This window comes from Lupinus angustifolius, chromosome LG07 (assembly GCF_001865875.1).
Source record: "Lupinus angustifolius cultivar Tanjil chromosome LG07, LupAngTanjil_v1.0, whole genome shotgun sequence".
Classification (NCBI taxonomy): Eukaryota; Viridiplantae; Streptophyta; class Magnoliopsida; order Fabales; family Fabaceae; genus Lupinus; species Lupinus angustifolius.
This window is the reverse complement of record NC_032015.1, coordinates 19,600,205-19,628,068: the sequence shown is the minus strand read 5'-3', so window position 1 is coordinate 19,628,068 and position 27,864 is coordinate 19,600,205. Positions and strand designations below refer to the sequence as shown.

The following is a 27,864-nucleotide window of genomic DNA, read 5'->3' as shown; positions in this document are numbered from 1 at the left end:
ATGCCGGGGATACCGGGGATGCCGGGGATACCTGGGATACCAGGAATGCCAGGGATACCGGGAATGCCGGGAATTGGACAAGGAAGTTTGGGAAATCCGGGGATAGGGCAAGGCAAACAAGGTATAAAGCAATTGGAAGCAATAGGATGATCATTTCTTGGCAACTCACTAGCTACTACATGTGAGGAAGAAATAAAAAAAGTCATTGCCAAAAGGCATAGGATGGGTAAGGATTCTTTGGAAATCATATTTTTGGATCCTAAACTCAAAATAAAGGAATCAAATAAACTTTTACTTAAGAATAATGTGAATATGAAGTAGGAGAATGCACAATATATAGGGGCTGAAAGAGGGAGAATCAAAGAATCTTTATTATAATCTTGGAAGTTAATTGTAATATTGGAAAGTTGTTACAACTTACAATTAGTATTTGAAGTTGTAGATTTGTCTGTGGAATTAATGAAAATATCTCCATACATTAATTACGTTTGTATAATAATATTCTTTTCCTGGTTCCAACAGGAACTGGTTTAGAAAACTAACAAGACAAAATATAAACATGTAAAATATAATATTTCTCTCAAATTGCAAATATAACTTCAACAATTCAGTAAAATATAAATATTTGTTCCTTTATTTGATTTATATATATGTTTATATTTATCTCTAACTCTTGTTATTATGACTTTAAAAAAATTGTTGTCGTGTTCTTAAACTATAATTCAAGTTGATTCAGGTGGTATATGTTTGATTCTTGTAATGAAAAAAATGTTCGCTGAAAGAGTTAACTCTACTTACCTGTAAATATTATTGACTCGCACAAAATTTTCTTCAGCCGAAGTTACATGTAAGCAAGCAAAAAAACTACAACACAAAGAATTGTCAAAATTATTGCTTCTTTTGTGTGATTGGTTGCAAAAGTAAGCATTGAAACATCGTCTACTTTAGACCTCAAAGTATTTATCATTTTCACTAAAGTAATTCCACATTGGTGATTAACATCAAATTTATCGGGGGAAGTAGTTTATTGTTATTGTTTATGTAGAAATTATGACATTTAAGTTCGTTGAGACGGTCAATTTTGTAAGTTAATATTCTTTGAACGTTAAAAACAATAGTAAATTGCACTATGTGAGTAAAACTACATAAATTTCTTACACTTTTTGGCTTTTTGCACATACTATAAATTATTTTAACACATTTTAGGTTTATCTTAATTACAATCATCATCATTTTATTTAAAATATTACACTTAATTACTACATATATTATATATATTAAAATTAGGGGTGATTTGTGTTGATGCGAAAAAGAGAAAGGGTTTATCTAGTTTCACTATATCTATAATTTCCTTAAAAACAATAAATATAATTTTTATTTAATTAAGTGTATTCCACGCATTTAAAACAATATTTCTAAATTGATAAATACTATTTAATTGACCAACGTTTTTATAAATCTCCAAATTGGAATAAAACCATCTTATGGAAAGTAATAAATTTTTTATATCTTAAATATTATTCATATATGGAGAATTTACTACTTTAGTGTGATTGTTTGATTTATATTATATTATTTTAAATTATTTAAATTTTGTTTATCATGTTGGTATAGCAAAAATGATCGTTGAGCACCGTTAGATATAACCAATCAAATAAATTTTATCTTTGTTCCCTATAGCGTCGAACGACTATAAAATTTAAAGATATTAAGATTACGAGCTCTAATATACCCTACTAGAGTTTACATAATTTTTAAAGAGTTTATACTCAAGTAGCAATTTTTTAGTCTTTTTATGCACTTATAAAAATTTTAAAGTGTTTTTTTATATATTGAGATATTTAGATCATTTCAATATTGCTATAAAAATGTGAAAGTGCTTTTGTCCATTTAGGCTAATTTTATAAGGCCAATAAGGGAGTTTTACAAAACTCAGGTATTTTAGTAATTTCAACATTTCAAAGGGTCAATAAATTAATTTTGTCCATTTAGCATATTTTAGTAATTTCAATTAAATAATTTAAAATAATATAATAATAAGTATCTTTGTAATTTTCACTTGAAAGGGCATTTCCTAAAAAGGTAGGGGTATATTGGGTGTCTGACCTATTTGCAATGTCAATGATTTCCTTAACTCTTTAGAATTTAGAGTTTAAAATCTATACATTGAGTGTAAAAAAATTTACATTATTAGTACATCACTCACTATTAATTTATGTTACTTTTGTTTGAAAGTCAATGATATTTAATAAATCGATGGTAGAATACAAAACATTTACACTGTTAGTGTATATATATTAAATCTTAGAATTTATTGTCTTTATTTTTATGAATAACTCTAAATCCTCAAATTTATATTAAAGTAAAAAATATTACATAGTTTTTATAATCAAGATATTCAATTAGTGCATTACTTTATAATATCATATTTTTAATTTAAAATTAACATTATTATGTAGGAGCATGTGTCCAACCTTTTACTTTATATAGCATTGTCTACACTAATAAATCAAACATCTTTTACGAAACAAGCTAACAAATAGTTTAATCCAACAATAATTTTTTTGGTTATTAATCTAACAATAATTAAATTCTTCATGAATTCAATTTAACATCTGTTTTTAGTCATTGTATCTTGAAAATGAGTAGTCCATCATTCATTATTCAAAGAAAAGAGGATGCCCAAGAAAATACCAAAATAAATGTAACATACCTCTTTGTCACGTGACAATTTCTAAATTAAGCTAATAACATATTTTGATCTTTATTTTCTGAATAGTAGGCAAGGCAACGAATGTAATTGATTTTAATAAAGAAACAAGACATAACAATTATATGAGCTTTTACTATAGCAAGATTTCTAAGCATAAATAAAATGTTTATTATTTATCATTTTGGCATAAAAGAACCATTGATGAAGGTGGATCCATTGCACTTATATTTGTTTAAATAAGAATCAAACTCCGATTGAATAATATCAATATTCTTCATTTTTTTCAAGTGTATCGATAAATTCCATTTTAGATGGTGTAGGTGTAGGGGCCAAACTAGGTGTAGTTGGAGGCTCAAGAGGTGCGTCGGGAGTACCGGGGATGCCAGGGATACCAGGGATGCCGGGAATTGGACAAGGAAGTTTGGGAAATCCAGGGATAGGACAAGGCAAACAAGGTATAAAGCAATTGGAAGCAATAGGATTATTACTTCTTACCAATTCACTAGCAACTACATGTGAGGAAGACATAAGAAAAGTCACTGCCAAGAGGCATAGGATGGGTAAGCATTCTTTGGCAATCATATTTTTAGATCCTAAACTCGAAATAAACTTTACTTATGAATAATGTAATATGAAGTAAGAGAATGCACTATATATAGGAGTTGAAAGGAATGGAGGTGGACCCTTTAACAATATATATAAATTTATTTATTTTGCATTATTTAGTCTTTGAAGTTATTTTTTCAACATTATTGAGGTCGATCTTTGAGTCTAATCTTTTAAACTAAAAGAATGATGAATATTATTAACAAGCGAACCATGAAAAAGAAGAAAAAGACCTATGTTCTTCTAGATTATCAGGAAAGGTCTACTTGCACATTGTTATTGTACTAAAACTAAAATATCCTAAGTTGTTAGAAAAGATATAGGTATGGATGACAATAGATCTGGTTGGATCCGGGTAGTGCATTATTTGAACCCATCTTGTTGCTTCACTTTTGGATTCAGACCTGCCCCAGATATATGATAATACCTGCTGGGTCTGCTATCCATGGGTCCTTGAGTACCCAGCAGATTTACGAGTACCCACAAATTAAATAACATTAAAAATAATTTCCAATAATTTATGTAATTGTGTATTTATTTACTACAATCTTATATGTTATTTAGACAATCAACAAGAGAACAAATTATAGAAAATAATTTAAAGTTTTAAACTCATTTTAAATTGTCAACTTTAACATTATGACGTAACATTGATTTAATAAGAATTGTTCAATCAACATTATTTTATATAACACATATCGATTACCAATATAACATCTCTACTTAAACATTATTGTTTAACAACATATCAATTATGTTTACGAATTAACAATATAATATTATGGATTAATAATATATATATATATATATATATATATAGATCCACATATTCCACATCTTAGTCATCAATTCTAGGAAAATCTGATGGTATAGATATACTCACTAATTCAAACATTAGATTTCCCTAGAATTGATGGCTAAAATGTATAATAAGTTATATATAGGAAGGAATAGTGGGTTCGGGTACCCATAGGTCGGGTACTTCATTGCCCAGACTCAGACTCATCCAACAACGGGTCTTCAAACCTCGAGTCTTATTACTTACATGTCCAAAAATATGGACACAGATCCGACTCATTGTGGGTATTTTTGTGAATACTCATAGATTCGAGTACCCATTGCCATATGTAGTTATATGTTGATAAATTTAAAGCCAATGTCAGCATTTGGTCATCATAACAAAAAATGTATAAAGAATGAATTTTACATAATCTACCTTGTAAATGACCACCTAACTTTTTTATTTGACTAAATCTTTTACAAGAATAAAAGGAGATTCATATCTATGAAAAATATAATGATATTTTTTTACTTTTTTAAACAACCATAGTGTGCTCCTATAGTTGGAGAACAATCATTTTTTGAGATATAAGGGGCAATGAAGTCAACTTTAGCTCTACAAACAAAGCATTGTCACTTTGTAAAAAATTATGGATGATGATAATCGCTGTCTATATCACTGATCATCAATATTTCCTCCAATTTAGATACTAATTATTATACAATATTAAAATAAAGGGATATTGGTGTAATATACTATTAATTAATTGTACGTTAGATATGACAAATTGGTCATTTTTAAATTTGCATATATAATCAAAAAATTTAATATACTATTAATTAATTGTACATTAGATAGGACAAATTGATCATTTTCAAATTTGCATATATAATTTGATTATGAGTTTATTATTCTCTTTTTGTATATATAAGCAACATTTCTTTAAAAGTATTGTTGCATTTTATAACTAATTAAAATGGTTATTTTTTTTACAATTTATTATGTTTTGTTTACTTTTGTACTATGTGTCAACCATTATTTAGAGAATGATGACGAGATAATTTCTAACACACACTACATAGTATGACAGTGACTATTTTTTATAACAAATATTCGAGTAATATGATAAACTCAAAAATTTTATTTTTAATTATAACAATAATCATTTATCCTTTTATTATTTCCATAAACTCACTCGATCACTTGTTAGGGTAAATTGAATTGTTATCTTAAACATTTTTCTTTTATTATTTGTGTAATATAATAACTCAAATGCTTTATTGTTTCTTAGTGATGACATTTTAATATAAAAATATTTTATCATTAAATCATTAATAATATTACCATTTGCTTTTATATATAATACCAAATTTTTATTTGATCTCGAGTTAACTACCATGTCTTTAGTAATCGCAAATAAGTTTTAAAATAATGATAACAACAGGACAATCCATTCATTATTGTTTGATTAAAAACCTTTCTTTGTTTGATTAAAAACCTTTCTTTGTTGTAGTCTTATATATATCGTGAGCAATAATAAATGTAAGTGTCGGTGGTACAATAAAATATATTGTGAATGATATAATTTTTCCATTTATCTTATAAATAAATATATTACGAAAAACAATGGTCAAAAAGAGTAAATGATATAACTTTGTTTAATTTCACATAAGATTTTCATAAAATAAGTTATGTTATATAACCATATTCAAATAGCATAAGAGTTAATATATTATTATTATTTTTATTAGAGTAAATTAATCTAACATCCCATGTGTTTAACTTAATTACACGTATCACCTTTTTGTTTCAAACATTACACTATCTTCCTATGCAAGAATAGTCAACATAATGTAAATATTTAAATTATGAGTGATTTGTGTTGGTGCAAAAAAGAAAATAAGGTTTGTGTACTTTCACTAAATTTAGGGGTGATAGTGTAATTTACACTAAAAATAATAAATATAATTTTTATTTAATTAAGATTATATCCACTCATTGGAAAAAGTAATTCAAAATTGATAAATAATATTTAATTTCTCTCAACTTAGTTATAAATCTCTAAATTGGAATAAAGTCATCTTTTGTATAGAAATTAATAAATTTTCATATTTTAAATATTATTAATATATGGAGGATTTATGCAATTGATCAATATGTTATATTACTTTGATCAATAAAGTAATATTGATGTAGCGTAAGCGATCATTGAACAACATTAATCATAAGTAATCAAATAGTTTGTGTCTACATTCTAATGTTGAAACAAATGCCAATATTTATAGAGATAAAAATTACAGGCTCTAATATATTATACTAGTTATAAACAACTTCCCGCTTTGAGCATCAAGAATCAATAAACTATCTAATTGTTAAATTATATATAGAATCTATATTAGGAAAATATATTAATATTTATTTAGAAAAAGTGAATCTTAACCATTAATTAAAGAATTATAAAAAGAAAGGGATAATATTATTTATTATGCCTTTTTGAATAAAAGAGGTCTCTATAGATCACAATGTAAGATATACTTTTTTCTAGACTCAATTGTTGTTACTTATTGGGTACCGGATTTCAATATATTTTTATGGGGTTATATTCAAGAAGTATTAAATGATCTCATAGTTTTTGCACTCTAGATCATACCCTTATTTCAATGAAACATCAACTACAAAATAATATAAAATAACATCATGACAACTAGAGAAGCAAGGAACAAATTATGTGTATAATTATAATAATTGATAACACAACTAATTTTAAAAAGAATAAAAATAATAACATATTTATCATATAATAATAAAATTAGTTCTGTTGGTAAAAATTGTTGGGGAGCCATATTAATTATTATTAAAATTGGATAAAATTAACAATAACAATACAACAATCTATTTTCTATTCTACTATTTCTTTCTATATAATTCTTTCTATATAAGAAAAGAAATGACTATTGAAAAGGCTAAAGTAGATACTCTACATTTGTGACAAGTGTACAAAGAAAATATTATTTTTGTCAATTTGAAGGGATGTTGTAATTGTAAAATTAGACACTCTTCATTTGTAATAAGTGTAAAAACTAGAGGGTTTTTTTAAAATTGATTAGTTGTTGAAATTCCTAAACTAGATACTTTTCATTTGAATATCTTTCAAAATGACTTTAAAATTCTAAAAATATCTTCTTCTTCACATTCTCTACTCAAATTACATGCTATTTCTCATTTTTTTTTCCAAATTTTGTTCAACAAATATTCTTTTTCAACCTAAACCAACTCAAATATATCATTTTCTATTATTTTCATTTTTTACTTGTGCCTTTTCAAATGTCAAAGCAACAAAAAAATAAATATGATTTTCTATTATTTTCAATTTTACTTCATCATTCTCATAAATAAGGGTATAAGTAAACATATTAGTAGTTAATACTTGGAAGTGTTCTTTTTTCATTTTTACTTCCTCATTCTGATAATTATTCTTTTTTAAAATTTTTGTTCCACAAATTTATCATCTTCACCAACTCGGGTATGATTTTACTTCAACATTCTCATAACTAAATTTGTGCATTCTATTGATATATGTCAATATATTGGTACTTACTACTTAGTAGTATTTGTAATGGCTGTAAGATTATATTTGTCTTAACTACATTTCCTATAACTATTTCTCATTGTTTTTTCAATTTTTGTTAAACAAATCTATGATCTTCAACTGTCAAACCAACTATAGGTATGATTTTGTGTCATTTTTATTTTTTCTTTGTTGATATATATAATTGGTTTATTATATCAATTTATACATGCACATTATTTTATTCACACAATATTGTTTATCATTAGAGGTAAAAAAACAACTTCTTCAATCTTCCACTCACTTACACCAACAAGGTATCACAAGATAATATCTTTTTTGTCTTCTATAAAAAAATTCATTTTTCTCTGCATTCTATACCAAAAACTTCATTTTTCTCACATGATGTTTCTTAAAATATTTTTTCTTATGTAGTTATTTTTCTAAAGCAGTAAATACGAATTGTCCATGTTCTTTATTTTGGCATTTGCAGAAGAGAAACCTCACATCCTAGAATACAACAATTAGATGTTACATTCACTATATGAACGTAGAAGATTAGTATCTTGAATTTTAGTATGTTTTTTTCCTTTTTCATTCAATGCTAATTTTTTCACTATAGGAATGTGTATACCTTATATTAGTAAGAATAATCTTCAATCTTTTTTCTTCTCATCATAAATAATTTGACAAGTTTAATTGATGAACATGTATATTTTATCTAATTAATGATATTTTCCATTGCATTTAATATTTTCATTTTCACAATTCAGAATTTACACAACCATTTTAGAAGTTTTCCAAGTAATACCTATATTATTTATTAATACTAAGAAGTCATTTAAAATGTCATTTAATATCTCCTCATACTCTTCAACAGTTAGGCTTGGGGTATACATGTGGTCGTGTAAAGAATACATCTCAGTGTTCAATTTTTATTCATTGTTTTTTAAGTTGCTCTTACCTTTGTTTTGTTTCTTGTGTTTTAAAAGTTTTGTTGCCTTAAGAGCTTCTATAATTTTCTCATTGTTTTTCACTATTTTGCTTCTAATATGTTATGTTCACTTTTTATCTAATATTACCATCAACTTTTTATGCTTTCTAAATGTTTAGACCATTTATTTCCGTTTTTCAATCATTATTTTTTCTCTCTACATTATATGTTAACATCATGCTTTCAAATATTTCAATGACTCTCATATGTATCATTTGATGTATACCTCATATTGTACTAATGTTGTTGAGGTTTATTGGTGGTAACAAGTTCTTAGTTATCAATTAATTATATATCAACCTAATAAATAAACTCAATGCATAATATTGAAATTCTCTTAAGCACATACATGATTGTGTTGACTTTATTATAAATTTATATTTGACTAATGAATATATGTTTATTCCGTCCCATATTGGTGGTGAACTTATGGATTTTATAATTATTCTTGATAATACAAAATGTGTGAAAACCTTTTTCACATGATAGATATATAGACGTCAAGTGAAGATTTAATAATTACAACAAAAAACACATACAATTGAAGTAGTTTACAATGTTTGTATTTTCATATATTTCATTTAATTTAATCAAACTATTACACAATATAAATAATATATATTTAATAATATTGATACTTGCGTGCTTATATACATGTATCAAAATCAACATGTCTCATGTGAATGCACATGTAATATACATATTCTTAACTATCTGAATGCATGAGTAACATGCGTGTTCTTAACAATGTGAATGCACATGTAACACATGTGTTCTTAACCATGTGAGTGAAGGGGTAACATGTGCGTTCTTAACCATGCAAATGCACGAGTAACATGTGTATTCTTAACCATGTGAATGCACAGATAACATGTATGTCCATAACCATGCGAACGCACGAGTAACATGTGTGTTTTTAACCAAACGAATACACGTGTAACATGTGTGTTTTTAACCATACGAATACACGACTAACATGTATGTTCTTAACCATGCACTATAAAATTATTGCCCCGTGCAAATGCACAGGTAACTTAGTAGTTAATTATAGTAAATGTGATCATCATGTCAGTCATAATCCATAATCAGTGAACAATTTAATTCCATTTATATTCTATTCTATAACTAATAATTTGGGGAATATTAATATTTAATTCTATATATATTCTATTTTGTTTGAATTTATGGATCAGTTATAAAAAATGATATAAAATTGCAAGATTATAACTAATAAATTTGCAGAATTATTGAGTAATGTCTACTCATTAATATTTTGCATCATTCCCGATAATTTGTTTATATTTGGAACTGCTAACCTATAAGTTGTCTTGATTCATTCATTGAATTCCATAATATGTGTGATTAATTAAACATATTACACGATTACTTTACCATTGTTAACTTAATGCACAATTATAATTATATTGATAAAGAAATAATTAAATAATTCTATTTTTATGTCATAACCAAATAGTAAAGTTTAATTTTTTTCGATTAGTTAAAAAATGACATTATACAAAATTAATCATTGGTAGTTACCCTTTATAAGTCGAAATTATAAAGCGTGATTGTCTTTGAATGCATTTTATTCTGTTATCTAAAAATTAAACAATTGTTCAACATAATTAATTTTGTGATATGAGTTTTGATTTATTTTTTTGATTGATTTTCTCTTTAATCTTTAATAGGATGTAACAATCAAAATATTAAAATAATTTGATTTTATTTGATTGTAATAATCAATTGATTTCATTTATATTTTGTTTAAATTATTTATAATTTCCTAATTTTAAGCAATGCTCATTATGGATATAAATTTGCAGAATTGTAAATAATAAATTTAAAGAATATTAATATTTAATTCAATTTATAACTTGTTTTGTTTAAATTTATGTATCAACTACAAAAATAAAATATAAATTTGCAGAATTATAATTAAAAAAATTATGGAAGATTAATTGAGTAATATCTACTCATTAATATTTTACATCATTTTCGATAATTTATTTATATTTGGTTGCATTAAGCTATAATTTGTCTTGATTCATTGAATTTCATAACATGCATGATTAATTGAGCATATTACAAAGAATACTTCAACATTTGAAACTTAATACATAATTATGATTATATTGATATATATATAAATAAATAATTCTATTTTTAATGTCATAAAGAACTATAAAAATTCACATATAATGTATGATATAAGTTAAATGGTCAAATATAATAAGATGATGATATAACACATTAATTCCATAATGTATGTGATTTATTGAGTATTTTAGACAATTACTTTAACATTACAAACTTAATAGTTAATACACATTTACAATTATATTGATAAAGAAACAGTTAAATAATTTTATTTTTATGTCTTAAATAAATAAAATAGTTCAATTTTTTTGATCAGTTAAAAAAATGGAATTATAGATAATTAAATTAAAAGGTCATCAAATATCTTAATTAATTTGATACTCATCAAATAAATAAATGTATACAATTATTTGCCAAGCAAACTATAAAATTATGATTCATATATAATGAATGAATCATAATATATCGTTAACCATTATAGGACAATAATAGTACAAAATTATAAGTTTTTTTCGTTAATCAATATCTTTATCTTTATTCCAGACCTTGTTGGATTTTTTTCAAATTTTAATCTTATTTTTTAATTGAATTGATTTTGACAATATTATTTTTACAAATCGTTGAAAAATCTATTCACACGGGACTTTAATGCATAAGGATGAAACTAAAAAAATGAAAAAAGATGAGAATACCTATTTAAAAATATAAGGGATATGCTTACCTATGTGATACGTAAAAAATAAGGTACAATATTTGCTAAAATTATTGATATTAAAGTTACCTTTAATAATTATTTATAATTATAGGAATTCAGAATATTAAAACATCAAATCCATATTATAAAAAATAATCAACCTCAATCTAAATAAAGATAATAATTTCTTAATTTTAATAAAATTATTGAAAAACAATATCTTGGATTTGATTTAATTGTGATTATTTAATTGATTTTTCAACTTGTATTCTATTAAAAGCAGTCATAAGATATAAAAAGTTGTATGCATTATAACACATATTTGATTTCTTAATTTTAGGTAATGCTCATTATGAATATATTTTGTTTAGAGTTTAGTGTTTGACTCTAATATTAAAATATAATGTTATTATGACAATATTAAAATAGTAACAATAGAAATCATGACATATTATTTGTAGTTATTTTAGAGTCAAATAATAATAATTTTTATTTTTATACTAATAAATACAAATACGTAGTATATTGATACAAAACATATGGTTCATTTGCTCATTCCAAAAATATATAATTGCGATCAAAGAGTTCTTTTTACCAAAAATATGCAAAAACGGGATTTGAGCGATGGAAGGTTGAAGTTGGATTGAGTGATTGATGCTGGATTTGAACAAATGAAGTTGAATTTAGGGTGATTTGAACGAATGAATATGTATTTGGAGGGATTTGAATGAATGAAGCGAATTTCAGTGATTGAAGATGAATTTTAGCGATTGAAGCTGCATTTGAAGCGAATAACACAGAAGATTTGAGTGATTTAGCCGATTTTCCATGGAGGAAGAAGGAGAAAGGTATGAAGAAAAGAGGAAGGAGAAAGGTATGAAGAAAAGAGGGTGATCTGAACTTTGAGTTCACTCGACTAAGGAGAAAGAAAAAAGGCTTTTTTGTTGCCTTTTTTGCTAGAGGCCCAATTAGAGTAATAAGTTTATGGGCTTATAAATTAATTTTGATACAGGTCATTTAGTGTGGCTGATTAAGTGTGGCTAATAGGAATTTTTCTTGTAGTGTAATCTTATTTTATAATCAAATAATAATGAAATTATAAATTTATTGATGATTATTTTAATTAATAGGATATACTAACTATATCATATTATGTATGCATAAAAAGAGATGAGAACCAATTCTCTTGAAGTTTATTCTCAACCATCATTGTCTAAAAAATTCATCAATTACTTTGATGTTGGACTATTGTAGCCACTAGGAATAGCTACATTTAAGGGTGACAATTCGATAAATTTATATGGATATGGATTTGTATCATAATGGATGAATGAAATGTCATCTACTAATCTTTATACATCCATAAAATCACATTTATAAATTATTTAATCCATCCATATACAATGGATTCCAATCACCAATTTCATCCATATATCCATTTTAATGGATTTGATGAAAATGCAATCCATTTTTTTTTTTTAATTTGAACTCAAACATTTTTTGAAGGAAAAAATCTTTTAAAAATTATTATGTAATAAAAAATTTTTAAAAATCAATTTAAAAAACATTTTTAATTTTTTTTAAAACACTTTAATACAATCTCAGTATTTAAATTTACATGTAAAAGCTCTGAAATATACAGTGTAGGTGAGATCAAAGATACTGTAATGTAGAATCATGCATTTTTTGTGCTCAATCATGATACAAAAATGATATAATAATCCTTATTGAAACTTTTTGAAAAAACTGGTTTGATAAAAAAGGATAATACTATTGAATGAGTCATTTCGTTAGAAAGAGAATAATTTATATCACTCATCAAAACTGTTTCGTGATGGCCGGTCCAACCGGTGAACTAGTCTTAATACTACTATGATACAATATTTATACTGACCATACAATTATATCAGTAAAAATTGGTCATACTGACTGATTTTCAAGGAAACGTATCGGTCATACCGTTTGGTTTTATTTAAAATTATTTTTTTAATGAAAATGATTTATTTTTACCAAAATATTGGTATGAATGACCAAACACATAACTACTGCATTTTTTATACATCTAAAATATCCTCTACAATGTACATTTTTTAACAAGTGGTATGAATAAAAATAGTTATTGTCTTCACTAATTTTTCAACATTAATATAAGTATAAAATATATGTATATCTAACTTCAACAGTATGTGGTTTAATTAGTGAATCGCTACTTGAACCACCATACCATTATACTAGTAATCTGACCAATTTGATGACCAATATATTATTAATAACATTGGTTTATATTTTGCACGTTGGGATTGCATAACAAAGTTTGGTCTGCATGTTGCTTTATGAGAAAAATATTTTTTGTTTTTATTTTTTGGATGGATTGAGTATCCATCCAAATGGATATATCCATGGATATACATTGGATATAGTGGATGAATTTGAATACATCCATTATCAACACTATCTATTGGATTATATCCATTTAAATCTATTATCTCTAATAGATGCATTTGTATGGATTTAATTTGGATGAATTTGGATGGATTGAGGACAACTTTGTCACCTCTACTTACATTAAACCATTATCATATTAAGGAGAATAAGCCACCTTCCAAGCTTCCACTAACTAGGTAACAACAAAGTCATTTTATCTTAGTCACCTGACACTATACATTTTTCTCCTACCCCATTCCCTCAGTCCACACAAAATGATGCATCTCCTCCATGTGTCCCAAGTTTGCTTGACACCACTATTAACATTAGAAGTTTAGAAAAAGTTAGACAAACCTCTACTTACCTTAGGGACTTTTACTACTATATTCTCACTTCATCTCCTCCATCATCAACAAAATGTATTTCACATCCTTTATCTTTAGTGTTATTATATTCTTGTATTAATCATTCATATCTATGTCATGTGTTGTCTATATCCACAAATGTTGAACCCAAACACTATAATCAAGTTGTTAAATCTTCTGATTGGGTTAAGGCTATAGAAGATGAAGTAAATGCACCAGAATTAAACAATACTTGGAGTTTGGTTGACCTGCCTAGTAAGAAGGTTACCATTGGTTAAATACAAGTATGATGATAACATAGAGAGGTACAAAGCCAGACTCGTGAGCAAGGGTTACAATCAAACAAAATGCATGGACTATTTTGACACATTTTCTCTAGTTGTGAAGCTTACCACTATGAGGATTATATTGGCCATTGCTGCTTCCCAAAATTGGTTGTTACATCAACTTGGTGTCAATAATGCCTTCTTACATGATCATTTGGATGGTGATGCATATATGCAAATTCCTCACAGAGTTACTTATGCAAAAACTAATAATGTTCATAAATTGTGCATGTCTCTTTATGAACTCAAGCAAGCAAGTTGATAGTGATACACCAAGCTTTCCTCCTCACTAATTTCCATGGAATACAAGCAATCCCCTTATGATCATTTACTCTTCACTAAGAAGAATGGTTCCAAGTTTACTGCACTCATTGTCTATGTTGATGATTTGATTATAGGAGGTAATGACACATCTGAGATTGTTTTTGTGAAACAAAAACTGCACTCTTTGTTCAAAATCAAAGATTTAGGACCTTTGAGATACTTTCTTGGATTAGAGGTTGCAAGATCACATACTGGTATCACTATCTTCCAAAGAAAATATGCACTGGACATTTTTTCAGATATTAGTTTCCTTGCTTCAAAACCAGTTTCCACTCTCATGGCGAAAATCACCTAGCTCTATCAAGATGATGTTGGTTTGATTGCCAATCCTGCTTTATGTAGAAGGTTGATTGGGAGACTTCTTTACTAGACAAACATTAAACCAAATATATCCTACTCTGTGCGACAATTAAGCTAATTCTTGATTGCTCCTATTGCTTTAGATTACCAAGCACTAACAAGAGTTTTAAGATACATAAAAGGCATTCTTGATCAAGGAATCTTGTACTCCTCTCAATCCTCTTTTCAATTAAAGGCATTTAATGACTCTGATTGGAGTGTTTATCTTGATTCTAGGAAATCCATATCAAGCTATTGTGTTTTCCTTGGGAGTTCAATGATTTCTTGAAGAACTAAGAAGAAAATTACAATTGCTAAATCTTCCTCAGAAGTTGAGTATAGAGCATTGACTGCTACATCATATGATATCCAATAGCTCACCTATCTCTTTCAAAATTTTCATATTTCATTCATTGTCCCTGCTCTTATATACTGTGACAATAAATCTATTAGGCACATTACTGCAAATTCAAATTTTCATGAAAGAACAAAGCACATTAACATCGATTGTCACCTCTATATTCATTGACTGATAAGTTGTTGTTTGCTTAATCATTTTGGTAGTTATATTATAGTTAGTGACTTGCTTGGCAAGTTAATGAAGAGTTAGTTAAAGTGAGTTAACTTTCTTCTTTTTTCTTTTCTGCACTTTACACATTGTATAAAAGCCTTTTTTGGCTTCACATTCAAGTAATGAGAATGAATTCATTTTGTGCAAATCACAATACTCAAAGCCAAAGTATTGAACCCTCCTTGGGTGTGATGAATGAGATTGAAGAACTGAAGAGGATATAGACCATGAAGATTCTCTAATGATTATGAGAAAATGGAGCCCAACCATGATTTTCAATTATTCTTTAGTAACATAGGAATCCTTCAAACACATCAATTTTCATAATTTCAATCCATGGGAAAATCTTGGGGGGCTTACAACAATCACAACATCTCTAGTCTATGATTCTATTTCCAAAGTCAAATGAATTGATGTCATATCTCAAAAGTTGTTTACTCTCTTGTACATACATAAGTGGTTCTGTCATAAGAAAATCATGTCTTCATATCTTTGACTAATCAAACTTCATAAAATAATATAAAAATATTAAATTTTGTTTCTGTCATTTTTATTTTTAACTAAATATGATCTTTTAATTGGATGGAGACACAAAGTGAGACAAGAATTGAGACATGTGATCCCGATATAGTTCCAGCTATTGAGCCCTAGCTGACCAATCCTAGATTTGTAGAGTATCATCTATTTTTCTATAACATGTTGAAGGACACTCAGATTCATATACTTGCTGATTCAGATGAACAAGTATGAATATTAAGAAGCTGGTTGATGAATTTCAGCAAATGGCAAAGAATAACCAAAACATTCAAACAGTAGAAGACATGGCCAAATTTGTTGACAATTACCCTGAGTATAGAAAAATGCATGGGAACGTGTCAAAACATGTGCCTCATGACATTCTTCAACAAGATTAAAAGGCATGGATGGCTATGATGATAAATGAACAACTATGGAGTGAATAGCATAAGGTATAACCTTTCCCTTTGTCTATCTCATAAATCTATTTTGTTCTATTTATAAATTTAATTTAATTTAATCAATAACAATGTTTTAGTGGAATTTGAATATTCTCACCCGTGTCGTATCGTCTTTTCTACTCCTAGAGCTGTAAGTCAATCTACAACGATTGAGGTGTGCATCTCATCCAGTGATCATGTAGAGAGTCGTCTATATGTGGTTGTGATATGCTTCTATCAATGAATTTGATCTTGTTCTTGGATTGCAATGCAAATTTGAAAGCTCTTGCCCATGGATGATAATTTCTTCCAGTGAGAATAGGTGTGACAAGAACCTGGAGTGGGCTTTCATTCTAGAAAATAGGGATTTGATTGGTTTGTGTGAAAATTAGAACTAAGTTGTATTGTTATTGTGAATGAAAGTAAACAATGAGGAAAGCAAAAAGAGGAGGATAAGAGAAGAAATAGGAAGAATCATGATGAAGGGGAGAGGGTTGGTGATCAAAGTCGAAGTTCTGATACCATGTTAATTTGTAGAGAAATCATCATAGAGAAGAAGTAGAGAATATTGAATGATTTCTTGTATTTCAAGAAAAGTGAGTTTAACAATCCAAACTATCCCATTTTATACAGAAATGGAAAGCACTTAACAAACAACAAACTAGGAAAACTAAAAGTGAAACTAACTAAACTGAAAACTAACCTACACACAGAAAAATAAAATGGGCTTGGCAATAAAATGACCCAATTGCTAAAAATAGAAAAAAAAAAAAAGAAAAAGAAAGAAAGAGGCCCACTAATTTGGAAAGTTGCTTGAGTAAGAAGACAACAATGAGAGCAGTGAAAAACTTGATTTTAACAAAGTTTTTTGCTTTCTTCTCTTCTATTTAATATATGTGTTTTATTTGATTGTTTATAGTCAATATTGCACAATGTTACTGTACCAACAATTAATTTTTTTCAAATATGACTTGTGAAATACCCATTATTCGATTTTAACATAATTGAAAATGTATGCATGATAAAATATGAAAATTTTGCAATTTGGGTTTTATACAAAATGTAGTTTAGATATCTCCTTTAAATGTATAGCTTGTTCATGTAAATAAATTAAGCTGCATTTATGAGGTCAACGTAATTCAACAAAAGATATACAAATCAATGATAGATGATGTGCTAACAATATAAAAAAACTTTCCACTATTGGTGTACATATTTAAACTCTTAATAATAATGATAATGGTAGTAATCTCACACAAGTCTTATCCCATAAGCTGTAACCATGTTCCCATGTCTTCATAGATGCTATATATGCAAACAAAAAAGATTGTCCCATTTGAAACAATTGGGTATCAAATCATAACATACAACCACACATTTCAAAAGTTGATTTCATAAAGTTTTATGTGTGGTTAATTAAAGATATCTTTTTAAGTAGGTGTGCGGAAGAGAGTGAGGCCAATTATGTGTTGTCTCTCTTGGATGCATTGTTGTTTTTACCCATTTAATTTCCTATTTTGTAAACACATCACTATCAATTCTTGTCATAAAACAATGAGTTCAGTAAATATGACAACAATTTTGTCCTTATAGAACAAGCCAGATTATGAGACAATGTCACACCACTTTAGGAGCATTTGATTAGGTTTGATATGTGTAGAAGAGATATGTAAAGATGTGGAAACCATTTACTTTAACTAGGTTGAGGCTCACATGTTTCCATCTTCAGTCGAATTAGTGTTGGAGGTTAATCAAGCATAAAATTAGATTATATAAAAACTGTGTTTCACTCAACGAGAGTTGCTCTCATTGAATTAGAAGGAGGATTTCGCTTAGTGAAACTATCACTTGATCCTTAAGAATGACTTGAACAACAACTTTTACGATATTCGTTGAATAAGATATGACTTTCACTCAGCAACATTGAAGATTTTGCTGAGCAATACCAAATATCAGTGTTAGTATTATTAATTTATTAATACCATACTAGTCATCAAACCAGTTAGGGTTAGTTTGGGAGTTGGATTTTGGAGGGGAAGGGAGAGAAATGGAAGGCTTGGGAGCTATGAAACAATTGTATTTCATGGTTCCCAAACCTTCCTTTTCCCCCTCCCCTCCAAAATTCAACTCCCAAACTAACCCTTAGGGTACTGATATAGTAGTAAAGCGGTTCAACAGGTAATTTACTAATTAAACTGCATAACGACGAAATTAAATATAGATATATAATATAATAACATTAATGTTGAAAAATCAATAAAAAACCAATAATTTTCATTAAAAAATAATTTTAAATAAAAATAGGTTGGATGACCGGTATAGTTCAATTGAGAACCGGCCGATATGATCGATTTTGTTCGGTTTTGACCGGTATGATTGTATGATCGATATAATTATTATACCGGATCTATATAGGGAACGATTCACCAGTTGAACCAGCCGACACAAGCCAATTTTTACAACACTAATATCAATCTTGCTTAACAAAAGTTACTTTTGTTTCTATAAATACCCTTTTGTAACCGATAGAACTCATGGAATAAACAATATAATTTATTTTCTCTTTTCCACGTTATGTTTGGTTCTTCTTCTATTCATTACTCGATTTTATTTGGGTCACAAATGACAGCCCTAGCCTGACCACATAAAATCAAGGACCTGAGCATGTTTTACCACTAACCCAATTCAAAAACTCGAATGCCTAAAGCCAAAAAATTCAAATTTTTTTGTGTTAAACTTTTGGTGTTCAATCCCTATGATCACACAAGTTTTCATATGATATTTAATCTTAACATTCATATCTTCAAAACGAGACATATAGTATGAACACTTGGATCCAAAATTGACAACTACACATTCTCTCTCTCATCTTAAACAACTTTGTGTATAAAAAAACTCTTTACACTCCTTTATTTTTTTATTTTTTAATCTCCCAATTTTTGTATGAATCTATGAAATTGTAAAATAAAAAACGTTTCTATGGTTTTATAGGGAAGTGTAAGTATGAACTAGTATTTTTGTATGGTGTCATACGGAAATTAACTTAAGTATGAATTGGTATGAGAGCGTAAAAAAATCTTCCATGTGATTTTATAGTGAAGTGCAAAAAAATTATAGAAAAATATTTTATATGGAAGTGTGTTTTTTCCCCCTCGTATAATTGAATGAAGAAAGCCTTTGAAAGAATCATAGGTTACATAAAAAGTTTACAACATTAAGCCACGTATGGTCCAAGCCATCTCTTTATTTCACTTAATAATAATAATAATAATAATAATAATAATAATAATAATAATAATAATAATAATAATAATAATAATAATAATAATAATAATAATAATGTGAATCCTCTTCTCCAACAAGATCATATCAAGAGAAAAACTTGTATAGAGATATATGTAATACATTATATTTAGAGACAAATATATTTTACGATTAAGATTAAATTTAATTAGAAGTAAAATATTAATATGTTGTTAAGATTATCTCTACATGATTTCGTCTACACCTTCTCTCGTTTTAAAAAGAAAGATAGGTACAAATTTTACTGTGTAGCAAGCCCACTATAATATATAGTCCCCATGTTTTTTTAATAACAAGTGACTATAACAAGCAAAAGCACAAGGTGGGTATCTCTTCAATATGAAACAATATATTTAATTTGTACATTACATCTCTAACAAAAAAGTAAATGTTCTAAAAAAATTCAATGTAAAAAGAGCAATAAGAAACAGAAGCTTGAAAATCTATAAGAAAATGGGGCATGCATAAGTGATTAAATGGAAATCCAAACAATAACTAGTGGAGAATGAAAATCTATAAAAAGACAAAATTCATTGTCTTGTCCCTAAGGCTTCCTTTCAAGTGATATGTGTAGTGAAAAAGTTTAATAGATCTCAATAGGAGATTTTATACTTAAATATACATAATAGATATAATATTATTATCATATATACTTAAAATCTTTCATGTTAAATTATTGAGAAAAAATATAAAATACTAGAGTTTGAGCAGAAGTGTATATTATTATATTCATTTGAGAATATGGTGAATGAACTTTAAATCATTCTTCATTATGTATCTACTAACTCCATGTCATTTGTTCTTGCATGCAACTACATATTCATAGTAGACTATACAGGTTCTTTGACCTTCCAATTGAAAATCACTTTTATCCTTAGTTTCTCTTAATAAAGATAATTTTTTTGCATATATATTGTGGTTCATGTTATGGTATGCAATTGGGGACCATATCCCCTTATTTATAAGAAGTGCTCATCAAAATAGAAATAAGGCTTTTAGTATATACACAATAATTTCCGAAACAATTATCTCTATAATCTTATATCTTACTTGAATTGGATTATTTTAAGTTGACTATATAAAAGAATAACCTTAAACATATTTAAAAGTTGTATGTGTGAGCCAAAATTTCTTATATATCATCTTTCATCTCCCAGCCAATATAAGTAAAAAAATGTTAAGCAATTATTCAACAAACAATAATTTACAGTGCAAAGCATCTTATGATGTCATGCTCTATAACAAAACCAGATCCTGACTCATATACCACTTTGGTCATTTTCAATAATAAAACCATATGCAATTTAAGTGAGTCAAGCTCATTAGTGCTTCATTGAGAATGACACATTTTTGTTGGCACCACTAAAGACAATAAAATTAATCATATGTTTTCTTTTCTCTCATGGTTCTTCCATGATGATTTTTATGCAAACAGCATATTAATTTTTTTCCACATCAAAGTTGTTGTTTGAATGTGTGATTAGAGTAAAAGAGAGTGGGAAACCTAGGAGTTAGAATGTGACTCATACTCCAAAATTTTCATCAGCATAGATAATTAATATATCACATTATTGACTATGATACAATAAAATAGTTATGTAAATGTTTATCAACTGAAATATCAATAAATAAATAATACCAAAATTCCAACCAGAAATTATTGTATGACCTAGTTTTGCTTGGTCCTAACTAATATAACATAGGTGTTGAAAAAATAATTAAGGAGAGATGTCATGTTGCTATTAATCAAAATAACATAATTTTAGACGGTCGAAAAAATTTCTACATTCCAAGCCACTCACTCAAATACCCTAAAAGTTTATCAATGTTTATCCAACTAAATCATTGACTTTATAATATAGATTATGCTAATGTTGAAGAATGAAGATAAAATAATGAAAATGACAATGATAGTAATAGTAATACTCACCTTCTAAGTGGTAGATAAACAAATTGATTTAGCTTCTGAATTTTGAACATTTTCCAAATGCTATTATAAGGTGTTGCTATCAAAATGGGGAAGAAGGGCACATGAAATACTAACTACACTTAACTATGAATCTCTAATTTTTTTGGTTTGTGAAATGAAACACAAAAAAATGTATTATTCTCTATGTTAATAAGAGTTAGTATTGCACGTGCCCTGCTTCTCCATCTTGTTTAACATACACCTTCTCATGTTATAGAACTCTCACAAGAAAAGAAGCTAGAGGAGAGTATAGAGAAATATAAGAAGAAACTTGTTCAAGAAGAGTGTATTTATTTTTGGACTCCAATGTGTATATTAGATGCTTCAAGCCTACTCATCTATATAACAAAAGAGGCAAATGAGAGTGTTTTTATAGGAGAGCCATGAGATGGTAGGGACCTGTATAAAACATGTCTCTAATGTTGTCTTATTCCTTGTTTTAGATTAATCAGAATTTAATAAGTAATACGAAAAGTTTACTTTTTGTTTTAAACATTTTATTTATTTATGTGACAATATCTGATTAATTCGGGACCGATAATAAGATTATAATGAAGAAAGATCATCTCTATAAGATGGAAGCAATTGAAATTAAAGGCTTAGTTGAGTGTGGGACCCTTTGAGTTCTTAACCTAAACACCTTGTCACAAGTCACAAAAAATAGGACCACTTAGTCATCAATGAGCATAAAGAATGAATTTACTCATATACCCTATGTTGTACTCCAAATTTAGAGAAGCAACTTAATTTTCATAAACCCCTCAATATACCAATGAAATCTGATTTATGCTGATACCACCTGAATCAAACCTTGACATTAAATATTTTATTATTATACCCATATTGAGCATGCATGTTGCTTTGGACAAGGATAAAAAAAATACTAAAAAAATGCAAAGTGGTGCTATAAATGTCCATTATACCTAGAATCCAATGAAGAGTTCGACAACCAAAATAAGCCTTGAGGAGGCTTCAAGTGAGGTTGAGGAAAATAAGCATACAAACCAAAATAAAAAGGAGTAAAGAATTAGAAGAACTAGTTTGAATGTTACCTATGGAAAAGAATTAGAAGAAGTAGTTTCAAGAATATTCTTAATCGAACAAGTTTCATAAAAATTATAAAAGATTGTATTGAAATTAAGGATTATTGTTATTATTAATGTAAAAAATCATACACCACCATCAATGCATTGGTCGTAAGGCTAAGGTTAAAGATTTAATTTCTGGGAGCGACACTTGTTAGGATGAACAACTACAAACTCTAAAAGAGAATAGTTTCTTACCCAAAAAGGTGAGAGATACACTAAGTAACACCTAAAAAACCTTGCACCGGCAAAAATGCTCTGGATTATTGGAAAAGGGGCGGATCAACAATTTCCTACTCAAAATGGGCATAAAGCCTCTTGCATTTCTACTACAATTTTTTTACCTTTCTTACCTTAACTAATCACATCTCCTTAATTTTTTTTATAACTTCTTAGCATTATCCAACTTATGTATATTTAAAGGAATTTTTAATAAAATTTTCTTTTGCCGATAAAAAAAAGAGAAAGTATGCATAAATTAATATTTTAAAGAATATGTTTATCATTGAGAGTGGAAAGAAAATGAACTTTGGTTGTTAGCAAAATTATTCTCATGTCCACAAATTAAGATGGCTGCTTGACAAATAACATGCTCCAATTGTGTGTCATAATCAGAAATGTTGTTGTCTGAAGTTTGGAGACAATTTGGTGCTTCAAAATTTACTATAAGTGAGAAGAAGAAGAACAAATCATAAGGGCTAAGTGTAATTTCCTTCATTAGAAAAACAAAACAAGGTGATCGGTTCATTCAAATGTAATAATGTTGAAAATTTAACTCCCAAACACAAAATGTTCTATTCCTTGCATTATTGTTCCACCAACTATGTATGCAAGTGACATTGGTTGTGTACAACGATCTGCAGAAACCTCCTTAAAAAAATTATAGCTAGGTATTTTGGTCCATGGACATTTACCAATAAAGGTTTTGTTTTTCGATTTAATAGGTATATATTGATATTGTAACTATTTTTATAATGTCAACATATTATCCAATTTATATATTAACTATCATTGACTTTCAAACAAAATTAAATAAAAATTAATAGTGGATGATGTATTGTGAATATAAAAATTTTTACACCGATAATGCATATAAATTAAAATCTTTGTTTTTTTATTGGCAAAGATAAAAGATATATTATTAAACAGATACATATGATTTATAAGTGAAATACATAAAGGGTAGATCAGAAGCAATACTATACCATGCCAGAATAGCAAAACAATAGTGTTTAAAATTGTCAATCAACAACGCTTTTCGGTCGTCGTCTATGTGAACGTAGTAGTATATAGGTTAGATTTAACAATGCTTTTGAAGCAATGTAGAAATTAAATATTTAACCGGCTCACTGAAGTGAACGCTATTAAATGTCTACTCTTTAAATAAGGTAAAATATCTCTCAAACGTTATATCAAACATATAACAAACATGCCTAATTCCGCCATATTTACAAGAGATTTGACAATAGAAACATCATTCTAAAAACTAATTCATAAATCATTACATGAACTTGTCTCCTTTAGTTCAAATTCATTAACCTAGAAGATTATATACACTAATGAAAGGGGTGAAGATGATGAAGATGTAGAGGACATAAGATGAATTTATTCTCTCCCTTAACTTAAGAAATAAGAGGACAAAAAGACATAGTTCAGATTCAATATAATAAGAATCAAATCAAAATTTACATAAAAAATGTGGATGAAAAAATAATAGCCAAAATACAAGAAATACATACAAAGATTTCAAGTTTGGTAAATCACCAACAACTCCACCTAGATCCAACCTTGACATTTCCTATATTATAAAATAAAAAGTTAATGTAGATTAAATGCAAGCAACAAGAATGAATCAAAGAGAAATAAATGAGGTAAAATAAGATAACGATTCACCTTATGCTCGAAGAGAGAAACCAAAAACTAGAAACTAAGAGAAGAAGAAGAGTAAGAGAAATAGAATACTGAATGATATGTGTATTATTATGGGCGAGGTTTTGTTTTTAAATCTGCAAAGGTTCGCACTCACTAAAACAAGCGTGCCATGACTTTTAACAACGCTCGCTAAAGCAAGCGTTGTTGATATATCACCTTTAATAGTACTCATTTAAGCAAACACTATTGAATAGATTCAAATCAACAACACTTGCTTAAAAGAATACTGTTGACTATCAAAATTCTTTAAAATTATTTAGTTATCATATTATGTTCAACTTTTAAAAATGGAATAACAAATAACATAATTTACTTACCAAATAGTTGTGCCAAATTATCCACCTTAATATTCTATTCTAAGACATGTTAATGGTTTAGAAACTCAGTCTGAATAATTAAAAAGAATCATTGTCCCTCTGTCCATTGATCTAAAGTCAAGATTTAGTTCTTGCAGATTCAAGAATTTGTTGTAAAGAGGGCTTGACAAAGTTAAAAATAAAGTCATTTCTAGAGAGTCAAATAACTCAAATAGTGGCCAGCCAGATATCATGCCCATGTGAATAGTAGAATGATGTGTGGATTGAAGAGGAAGAACAATGATGATGTTCAACCAATTATAGAGTAGTTGTGTGACTGAATAAGTGAGATTGCATGAAAAGAAAATATGTTGAGCAGTTTTTGGATACTCATCATTAAAGGGGGTATAAGAGATTTCTTATGCGTGCTAAAAATACCCCCCTCTTGATTAGAGTGTCCCTAGTTGGAAGTATGTCCTGAAATAGTCTTCATATAAAAATAGATGAAAATGATTGTGGTTGAGAGCTTATTGGTGAACATAGTAAGCGAGAATATTATAAGCAGATTTGACTGACTTATTATGAGACCAATCTTAATAAGGGTTTTGTTAAACTTAAATCCCGGAGTAAGAGGTCCAGTTTTCAATTCAAGTTTTAATCCTTTGTTTCTCATTTTTATAAAGGAAAGTTCATGTGCCTTTGCACCCAAATCTTGAAAAAAAATGTAGAGTAAATACCCATTTTAGTCATTTATATTTTTTTACCTTACCAGTTTAGTCCTTAAGAAAAAAGACCTAAAATGGTCCCTAAAAATTCTAAATGATGGTCAAATTAGTCTTTTTTAGCATGTTTTACAACACTTGGTAGGGACGAATTTGACTTACATTTGAAATTTGTGTGGACCATTTTATATCTTTTCTTTTATGAAGGACTAAATTGGTAAAAACGAAAAATATAAGGAACTAAAATGAGTATATACTCTAAAATGTATATAATCCACGCCCATCATAATCATAATCCACATTAGATGTATTTTTCCACAATTCTTCTTGTAATTTAAAACCTTACATGTTAACTAATAGATAATCGAGGGAACCTACAGTTAAGCTCCTATCATTAAAGATGGTGATTATCTTTTCCTATGCTTATCCTTTATTTTCTAAGTTATTGGGAGTCTTCTTTTTTTTTTTATCTATTTGGAGGGTTCCTTTTGAGAGGGTTTGTTCTCAAATTTCTTATATTCCTTTTCTCTTTAGAAAAAAACAAACAAAACAAAACAAAACAGGAACCAGCAATACCTTATCTGAAGAAACCTATGGTCTAGAAAGAAGACAAAGAGATGAATAGCCATGTAGAAATAGTATGAGACACATATATGTGCTTTGTGATTTCTAGGCCCCCTTAAAAATATTATTGTGATAGGTTCTAGAAAATGGATTAATTTTCAAATTAGTTTGTGCTAGTCCATAACAACATGCATAGATTTATGAAAAGATGGTGCCATCAATTCATTTAGCTTCAAGAAAGATCCATTGCAAGCGTGAAAGAAATTGGTGGTGGGACATGTTTTTCCCATAATATTTTAGAGGGCTTGATATGTGTGGAAATAAAGATTAGTGCGATGTGATATTTGTTATGCATTTTTATTGAGTGATATTAGTTAATATTTTTTCTAGGTGGAAATAATCTATTATGATAGAAATGTTAGTAAACATCTTCACTTTGGTAGATTGTTTTTATTTTAGGAAGAGCATGCGAAATATGATATATACATATATCATTAAACTCGAAGAGATGAGTATAATTTAGTTTTTTTATAAAATATTTATTCTTTATATTTATCCATCTAAAGTTTAGATGAGTTGGATTTAAGAGTTTATGAAAAATCTAAGACTATGAACTTACAACTATATGAACATTTAGGAAGGTCCTTATAGATTATCCATACACAAAATCCTTATAATCTGGAACTTCATTGTAACGGGAATGTATGCAGAGAATGATGCACATGGGGCACATGCAGAAAAGAATGCACATAGACACACTGAAATCACAGCTATGAGAAATTCTGTTATGGATAGTGGCCACGTGGCAAGTGATGCTGAAAACAAGGGAATGGGAATAAGGAAAAGTAAGAGAGAGAAATGGCTCAACCGTAGGCTTGAGGGATTTGTGTAATGACCTATATAGGTAGCCACAGTAAGGAAGAATGGTATGCTTGATGTAAAATCTTTTCCTCTCTGTGATCCTCTTTTCCTTCTTCTCTAATTTCTATCTTGTACTGTCTTTTCTCTATCATTCAGCATTAATACAATCAAATCCCTTAGTGGATATTTCTTTACTGAATATAAGTACACTTGAATCCAGAAATAAGCACGGTTACTGTTTCATTGGTGCTTTCATTGACTCTCTTATGGCAGAAATAAGTACACATGGCTCGTTTTAACCGGTTAGATCACAGTCTGTCTTCCCTCACTGCTGGTATGGATAATCTGATGCTGAACATGGACGCTATTCGCAC

At 28.0% G+C, this 27,864-nt stretch overlaps 1 protein-coding gene across 1 annotated transcript; it reads left to right on the top strand.

The window, feature by feature from the left end:
- Positions 1–27,521, top strand: LOC109352996 (complement C1q subcomponent subunit B-like). The gene is made up of 3 exons (XM_019595182.1): positions 1–121; positions 3,025–3,273; positions 27,340–27,521. Exons 1-3 carry the CDS (start codon positions 1–3, stop codon positions 27,519–27,521), a joined length of 552 nt encoding a protein of 183 aa, XP_019450727.1.

What these genes read in the sequence shown, in the direction of transcription:
- LOC109352996 (XM_019595182.1), top strand. Translation starts at nt 1, where the DNA reads ATGCCGGGGATACCGGGGATGCCGGGGATACCTGGGATACCAGGAATG. An exon ending in GATAGGGCAAGGCAAACAAG is followed by an intron (nt 122 to 3,024) that starts GTATAAAGCAAT and finishes ATTCCATTTTAG; the next exon opens with ATGGTGTAGGTGTAGGGGCC. An exon ending in TGCCAAGAGGCATAGGATGG is followed by an intron (nt 3,274 to 27,339) that starts GTAAGCATTCTT and finishes GAATGTATGCAG; the next exon opens with AGAATGATGCACATGGGGCA.